At 44.9% G+C, this 8,560-nt stretch overlaps 1 protein-coding gene across 1 annotated transcript; it reads right to left on the bottom strand.

Annotated features, from left to right (window-relative positions):
• Positions 1–620: 620 nt before the first annotated feature.
• Positions 621–8,364, bottom strand: LOC116546622 (multidrug resistance-associated protein 6-like). The gene is made up of 2 exons (XM_032272813.1): positions 8,328–8,364; positions 621–1,364 (listed from the first exon to the last, which is right to left on the bottom strand). The coding sequence occupies exons 1-2, from the start codon at positions 8,345–8,347 to the stop codon at positions 1,100–1,102; spliced, it is 285 nt and encodes a 94-aa protein (XP_032128704.1). The 5' UTR covers positions 8,348–8,364; the 3' UTR covers positions 621–1,099.
• Between the last annotated feature and the right edge of the window lie 196 nt (positions 8,365–8,560).

Below are 8,560 nucleotides of genomic sequence, written 5' to 3'. Positions count from 1 at the left end.
GACAGGGAGGAGCCTTACCCAGACTGGGGCAGGGCTGGAGGTCTGAGTTTGCTGAGTAAACTGAGGCATAAGGATTTAGTGGGGGCAATTTCGACAGGGCAGGGGCCTGACCAGCTGCAAGTCAGCAACAGCAAACTTCTTTGGCCAGGCTCATCACATCTAGATGAATGAGGAAAACGATCACTCCTCACTGTGCATCCCTAGAACTCCGGGAGCAAGTGAGTGGGAGCCGTCATACTGGGGCCATTGTTTCTGTGAGCTCCCAGAAGCCTTTCACAGGTGGTGAGATTAGAACAGAGCAGGGCTCGACTGAGCATGGTGGCTCACACCTGGAATCCCAGTACTTTGGAAGGCCAAGGTGGGTGGATCGCCGAGGGTCAGGAGTTGGAGACCAGCCTGGCCAACTTGGTGCAACCCCAGCTCTATTAAAAATGCAAAAATATCCAGGTGTGGTAGCACTCACCTCTAGTCCCAGCTACTCAATGAGGCAGGAAAATCTCTTGAACCTGGGAGGCGGAGGTTGCAGTGAGCCAAGATTGCATCACTGCACTCCAGGCCTGGGTGACAGAGCAAGACTCCATCTCAGTGGAACACCATGGGCATCCCCCGGTCAGGGCAGGGGACAGAGTGGGGCTAACCAGCTTCCAGGTTTACCTCTCCTCCAACACCCTCTCTCTCCCACAGTCCTGAGTTGGGGGATGCCCATGGTGTTCCACAGGTGCACTTGGGATTTTCTCTCCCTAACCCCACAGTATATTTACCTAAAACAGAAGCAGCACTGAGGCAGGATCAACCCAACTTAATTTTCTGGTATGCTGTCTCCTAGACAGAGGCAGGGACTGGGCTGCCTACAGGGACTCCCTTAGCAGGAGCAGAGAGGAGCAGGGCTGAGATCATAACCCCAGCTGAAGAACAGTAAAAAAGGATGATTAAAACCATTTACAAGAGCGAGGTGAGGTGGCTCACACCTGTAATCCCAGCACTCTAAGAGGTCACGGTGGGTGGAGACTGTCTTGAAAAAATAAATACATACAAATAAAGAAAAATAAAGGAAGTGAGAATATATCGTGAGTGACTCTAATAAGAACTGAAAGCCTTCTCAGCTGCTGATAGCATTACTACCAACCAGTTCGGTTATGTTCCTTTTCCCAGCTGGGAAGGCCTGTACTTGTCCCCCGGGGCTCACCTTTCTGTACACCAGGCCAGTGATGGCCGACTGCAGCCTTATCTGCAGCACCTTGAGCCGGTACATGTTCTGCTGCTTAATCAGCATTTGCAGGCAGGCCGAGAGGAACATCAGCACCGCAAGGAGGTAGCCCTTCCAGGCTGGAGACTTGGGATCACCAATAAACTCCAGGAAAAGGCTTGTAGGGGAAGGAGGGAAAAGGTACAGCTGGCGAGAGGAGGTGCCCAGGTGTGTTGCCTTTGCCGAAACCAGGCCAGGTGTGGAGGATCAGTTGGCGTGGTTGGCTTTTTCACAATCATGATCTCGGTTATTTCCCCCACTGTCCATGCTTCTTTGCAATCTGACTGCAGCTCCTCAAGATCGAGAGATGGTGTTTCTCTCCCCACTTGTTATGGGCTAAATTGTGTCCTCACAAAATTTGTATGTTGAAACCCCAACCCCCGGTACCTCTGGATGTGACTGTATCTGGAAATAGGGCCTTTAAAGAGACAATAAAGTTAAAATGAGGTCATTAGGCTGGGCCTGCATCCAGTCTGGAGTCCTGATAAGAGGAGAAAATGTAGGCACACAGGGAGACACCAGGGTGGACACAGAGGAAAGACCATATGAGGACACAGGGAGGAGGTGGCCAACTGCACGCCAAAGGCAGAGGCCTCAGATGGAGCCAACTTGCAGTTACCTGATCTGGAACTTCCAGCCACCAGAAGCATGAGGAAAATACATTTCTGTCATTGAAACTACTCAGTCTGTAATGCCCTGTTACGGCAGCTGAGCAGACACCACTTCAATCTGGACTGGCCACAAAACCACCTTTGACCAACAAAGTAGAGTGGAGGTAAAGCTATGCCAGCTGTGAGCCTCAAGAGAAAATGTGGCTTTTGGCCTTCTGCTTAGACCCCTCCCAAGCAGCCACGTGAACAAGTCTGAGCTTGCTTTTTGGAGGATGGGAACCCACATGGAACAGAAAACCATCCCAGCTTCAGACACACAGCTGCAGGCACATGAGAAAACGCAGCCAAGAAAAGAAGAACCACCCAGCTGATCCCAGTCCATGTTACTGACCATAAACTAAATAAACGAATGCTTACAATTTTAAGCCACTCACTTTTGGGGCATTTTACAACAAAAGCTAATTTATACAGTCAGGTAAGAGCTTGCTTATTTGCCCTTCTGGGGGCACAGTCACTTTCTCATTAATCATTTCACTTTTTCAGTATCCTTCTCACCCACCCTCCAGTGTCCTGAGCACTAGATCTATAGGCAGAGGCGTAAGAGCTGAAGCCCTCTGACTCTGGAGGGATGCCATTAAGAGACCACCAGCCTTAGCAGAGCTCCTGAAGTCTGGACTCACCTAAGAAGCTTGGGGACGGTGAACCTGAAGACACCACTGATGAAGAGGCTGCGGGTCTCATGAAGAACGTAGAATGGAACACCTGTCAGATGGCCCTCAGCAGTGGGCCCCACTGTCTTCCTTCTTGCCAAAGGAACAGCTCAGTCTCTGGAGCCTTCATGCCACTGCCTCCTTTCCTTTTAAACACTATTGCCTTGGTGTGCCTTAGAGGAAGGGAGAGGCTGGCTCTGGGTCCCATTTTATAAGCTCAGCCACCAGGAGCAGGGCCAGGCATTAAAAGCTTGTTTTCCTAACAATGGGCGTGGGTGGGTGTGGATCCAGCCTGGCTCCCTCACCTGTGCCTCCTTATCACCCTGAGTACCCATTTAAGAGGCAGTCACAGGAGTTGTGGGGGAAAGGCAGGAGGGCAGCCCTAGGACTCATAGATGGCCATGGGAAAGCACGCACTTTGAGCACCCACTACGTGCCAGACACTCCCCAGCCATCCTAAGACCCCGGGCAAGCCAAATGTTGTTCCCATTTCACAGATGAGAAAACTGAAGCTCAGAGAAGTGAACTTGTCCAAGGGCACACAGCTGAGAAGTAAAAGCTGGGATTCAACTCCACCTCTCTGCCTCCAGAGCCCATGCACTTTTTTTTTTTACTTTTTTTTTTCTTTTTTTTGTTTTCTTTTTTTTTTTTGAGATGAAGTCTCACTCTGCCACCCAGGCTGCAGTGCAGTGGTGAGATCTCAGCTTACTGCAACCTCTGCCTCCTGGAGTCAAGTGATTCTCCCACCTCAGCCTCCTGAGTAGCTGGGATTACAGGCAAATGCCACCACGCCCAGCTAATTTTTGTATGTTTAGGAGATGGGGTTTCACCATGTTGGCCAGGCTGGTTTTGAACTCCTACCTCAGGTGATCCACTGGCCTCAGCCTCCCAAAGTGCTGAAATTACAGGCCTGAGCCACTGCACTGAGCCTCCCATGTGTTTTTCAATCTATCATGTTGTCAACCTGGAGGAAGAACAGCACCCCCACCTCCACATGCACAACCAGCCAGCCCTTAGGTGGTTTTGAACCGGTGGAGCATCACAGCTGATGTGCATGGTCCCCTCCTGGTGCTCTGGCTCTGGGTGAAAGCACAGACAGAGGCTCAGGCTGCCTCAAACTCATAAGATCCCCAGCCTTTGGCCATAAACAGAGGCACAGAGAAGAGCTAAACTGAGGAAGGGAAGGGAGGTCATAAGGGGAGGCACAAGGGCCCCTCCAGGGCAGATCAGAAGCCCTGGGCCATAATCGAGAGCTGGGGCTATGCAGCTGCTGACAGCCAGTCACTGCATGGTCTAGGGTAGGTAGACTGCTCCCCTCTGTGTGTGTGAGAGGATGAGTGTGGTCCCCCCTCTGAGTCCCTTGTGTGCCTCTGACAATCTGTAAGATTATCAGTAAGTGCTTGCTTGCTCTTTTGAGACAAACTTTCACTCTTGTTGCCCAGGCTGGAGTGCAGTGGCATGATCTCAGCTCACTGCAACCTCCATCTCTTGGGTTCCAGAGATTCTCCTGCCTCAGCCTCCCAAGTAGCTGGGACACACCTCATGCCCAACTAACTTTTGTATTTTTAGTAGTGATGGGGTTTCACCACGTTGGCCAGGCTGGTCTTAAACTCCTGACCTCAGGTGGCCCGCCTGCCTCGGCCTCCCAAAGTGCTGGGATTATGGGTGTGAGCAAACATGCCTGGCCACTTATCAGTAATTTCAATCTCCATTACAAATCTCTGACCCGGGGCCACGTGCAGACATCAGCTCCTTACATGAAGGAGCTCACTGACTTTCCTGGATTCCTTTGCCAGGTGGGTATTAATAGACTCTCCATTTTACAGAAGGGGAAGGAAGCTGAGGCCCTGATAGGTGGTGATAGCAGCCCGAGGTCACACAGCAAGGGCAGAGCAGGGATTGCAGCCTCGATCTTGACTTATTGTTCCTAGAGTGTTTCTTGTGCCCTAAGGACCCCCCAACCCCACGATAATAATAAAAGAAGCATAATAAAAATCCCCTTGTGAGCTCAGGAGGCAAGACCCTTCCAGGCCATGGTCTTTGTCCCTCATTGCTGGCATGATCTGGTGTCTGGTTTGGCATCTATGGAGGGTTGTGGCTCAGCTCTGTTACTGAGTGGGCATGGCCTGTTACTCACAGATATTTTGGCATTTGGGTCTCAAAGCCAAGAAGATGCCCCTTCCATGCAGAGAGCATCCCTGACCACCCTTCCTGTCTGACCCCACCACTTCATTCATTGCCTTCACAGCCTTGCCCATGGCACCAACCCTCTCTTTGTCTTGTTAGAACCCCAGGTGGGTAGACTTTGCCTGAGTTTTCTACCAAGATATCCCTAGCATGGAGTCCAGCCTCTGCACACAGTGGGAGCTCAATAAACACTTGTCAAATGAATGGGAAAAGCAGACTGAGTGATATGTGTAAAAGGGCCTAACAAGAGTGCCCAGCACATACCATTGTAAACGTTTACAGAAGGAATGATGGAGCCTGGCTGAGTGGACAGGACTTGGCTTTGGAGTCAGGAGACTATGGTTCCAATGCCTGCTCTGTCTCCTCTCCTCTGAACCTTAGTGTTTTCATCTGTAAAATAGGGTCAGGGAAGAGTTGACTGGGAAGTTTTCTTTCTGGCTGGAAATTTTACCCAGTTCTGTTCTAGCTGTTTGCCCAGAGAGTCACTGTGTTCTGCCTGCAGGCTTGCTCTTCTGGAGGTCTCACCTCCCATCAAGGAAGAGGTCCAGATTGCTGTCTGATGTCTGGTCTCTGAACTGAAGGCCATTTAGTGCAGGACTCCAAAATGACCATGGGGCAAGGCAGGGGGTATGCATGAGTGGCATGGGCAAGGTTTGAGTTGGGGGATACAAAAGGGAGAGGTAGAGGCCGGTGTGGTGGCTCACACCTGTAATCCTAGCACTTTGGGAGGCCAAGGTTAGTAGATAACCTTAGGTCAGGAGTTCAAGACCAGCCTGAAAACCTGAGCAACATGGAGAAACTCAGCCTCTAATAAAAAGTAGAAAAATTAACTGGACCTGGTGGTGGGCGCTTGTGGGAGGCTAAGGAAGGAGAATCATTTGAACCTGTGAGGTGGAGCTCGCAATGAAGCAAGACAGTGCCACCGCAGTCCAGCTGGGCTAACAGAAGCAGAGATAAGGAGGGAAGGAGTAAGGGAAGAAAGGAGGGAGGGAGAAAGAAAAAGAACAAAAGAAGAGAGAAAGAAAGAAAGGGAAAGAGGAAGATAAGAAAGAAAAGAAAGAAAGAGAAAGGAAGAGAGAAAAAGAAAGAAAAGAAGGAATGAAGGAGGGAGGGAGGCAGGGAAGGTAAGGGTGGGAGGGAGGGAAGGAAGGAAGATAAAAGAAAAAAGATAAATGCATGCATATGCTCATTGCAGCATGATTCCCAATAGCAAAGACACCAAAGCAACTTAAATGCCCATCAATGGTAGACTGATAAAGAAAACATGGTACATATACGGCATGGAATATGATGGAGCCATAAAAGAATGAGGTCATGTCCTTAGCAGCAACATCGATGAAGGTAAAAGCTATGATCTTACATGAACTAACAGAGGAACAGAAAACCACGTACTACATGTTCTCACAAGTAGAAGCTCAACATTGAGTACACATGGACACAACACACACTGGGACTTATTTGAGAATGGAGGGAAGTATGCGGGTCAGGTCTGAAAAACTATCAGGTACTGTGCCTACCACATAGGTGACTAAATAATCTTTACACAAATCCCCAGTGACACTTATATAATAAAGCTGCACAGGTATCTCTGAACCTAAAATAAAAGTTAAAAGAAAAAACTGATAAGCTAAATCAAAAGAAAGCATAGGGAAAGGAAAATGTGAGATTAAAAACAGAAAAATAGTAGATAAAATAAATACTTTGGTACCTTGAGAAAAAGGAAATAGACAAATTAGTAAGAAAGAAAATAAGCGTAAAAGCAAAAAAAGACAAGAAAAACATGTTAACTAATTTTAAGGAACTATTTTGCACAATTCTGTGTCAATACATTTGAAATCTGCATTGATTACTATCCAACTTCGAAATCATAATAACCTACATCTACACTGTTCAATATGTAGCCACTAGCTACGTGCGTTGAGTGAATACTTGTTCACTTAAATGTGTCTCATGTGGCTGAGAAACTGAATTTTTTTCTAATTAATTTTTAATTATAATTTCATTATAATTAGTTTAAATTTGAATAGTCTCATGCAGCTAGTGACTATTGTATCAGAAAGCATAGAAGATGAAATTAAAATTTTCTTAAGACACCGTTATTTACCAAAGTTAAATCCAAGAGTATTTAAAAAAAAAAAAGCTTAAAAAATACCAACTCTATAAAAGAAATAGTTACTAAAGAATCTCATTTTCTCCCTCTGACACACACACACACACACACACACACACACACACACACACAGGTGTTACAAGGAAAAGGAAAGCTCTTTATAACACAGAATGGGACTTTCACAATTACTACTCATGGCCCAAATCCTGCAGACTATTTTCCTGCAGTCCATGAGCTAATAATTTTTACACAGCTAAAGAAGAAATAGAATATGTAACAGAGACCACATGTGGCCCACAAATCCTAGAATACTTAGAATGTGGCTCTTTACTGGAAAAATCTACCAGCTCCGGTCTAGAAAAATGCCTGAAATTTAAAATCACCTTTTTGCAAATACCACCAAGGTAATATGAGATTCTGGCATGAAATTGCTCCTAACACTATACACTAACATATTGTTAAGAAAATGACATTCACATATCTCTATTACCCATCAAATATTTATTAAATATGGACTTTAAAATGAAGAGATGAAACTTAGCTTCACAAATATTGACATAAAGTGACATTATAAACTTCCTGATGTAACTCAATGGGAAATGTAATATTTGCCTAAACATTTTATCTAATCCAGAAGAACAGTTAGATGAATCCAGTTTCAGAAATATTCTATGAGATAATTAGTCTGGATTCTTAAAAAATGTCAAGGTTGTGAAAGATGAGAGAAAAGTGTGGAGGGGAACCAATATTCTAGACAGATGAAAATAAGAAACATGACAAAAAATCCAATATACGATCCCTGACAGATATAAAGAATATTTGAGAGCAAGTGGATACATTTAAATATAGACTGTACACTACATAATATTAATTATCAGTAGCAAATGTCTTGTCATTATTATTGAAGTAATATAAAAGAATGTGCTAATTTTGGAAAAATACCTTAAATATTTTTGTATGATCTTGATGTCTGCAATATGCTTTCAAGAAGTTCAGCGCTCCCCAAAATGTGAATATGTGCATGTATACATATGTGTGTGTAAGAGAAAATGAGTGTGTATGTGAAGAGGAAAAGAGACAGAGACACACAAAGCCGATCCCAGAAAATGCTAATAATTTGTGGATCTAAATAAAGGGCACATGTGTCTTTATGGTACTTATTTTTCAACTTTTCTGTGTTTGAAGTTAAAAGTTGAGAGAATTTTTTTAAAGGCACTTGTTTATTCAGGATGAACATGATCTTCAAATTTATTTGCTACATGTTGGTTTCCTGTAGCTTTTAATCCTTTTGTGTCACCTGATTGCCTTATGACAAAATAAACTTAGCTATGAAAGCAAAACTGACTGTGTAGCCATAAAGCGAAACATTTGCTTCACTGAATAGGAAAAGAGAGTATGAAGTTTATTGCAAGTAATATTGTTATAAATTGTTATTCTTCTAATACAGTATAACCAATTATTACCTTGTAATGTTAGTCAGCATCTACTAATAAGGAGAGATGAGCAGGCAGTATTTATACAATTACACTGAGACAAATTCTTCATAACCTGAAGAACAATATATCAAACATTAATAGAAGATACAGGAGGTGTTTTTTCATGATTTACAGGACAAGAAATCACACTTTCTTCTATTAGATGATTATTCCGGGAAACGTATATTCAGGTTTATAGTTATAATAGACAAGAATACAAG

This window comes from Sapajus apella, unplaced genomic scaffold (genome assembly GCF_009761245.1).
Source record: "Sapajus apella isolate SASKATOON/1434 unplaced genomic scaffold, GSC_monkey_1.0 scaffold1141, whole genome shotgun sequence".
NCBI classification, from domain to species: Eukaryota; Metazoa; Chordata; class Mammalia; order Primates; family Cebidae; genus Sapajus; species Sapajus apella.
Note: the sequence above shows the minus strand (reverse complement) of the source record. Positions and strands in the feature narration are given on the sequence as shown.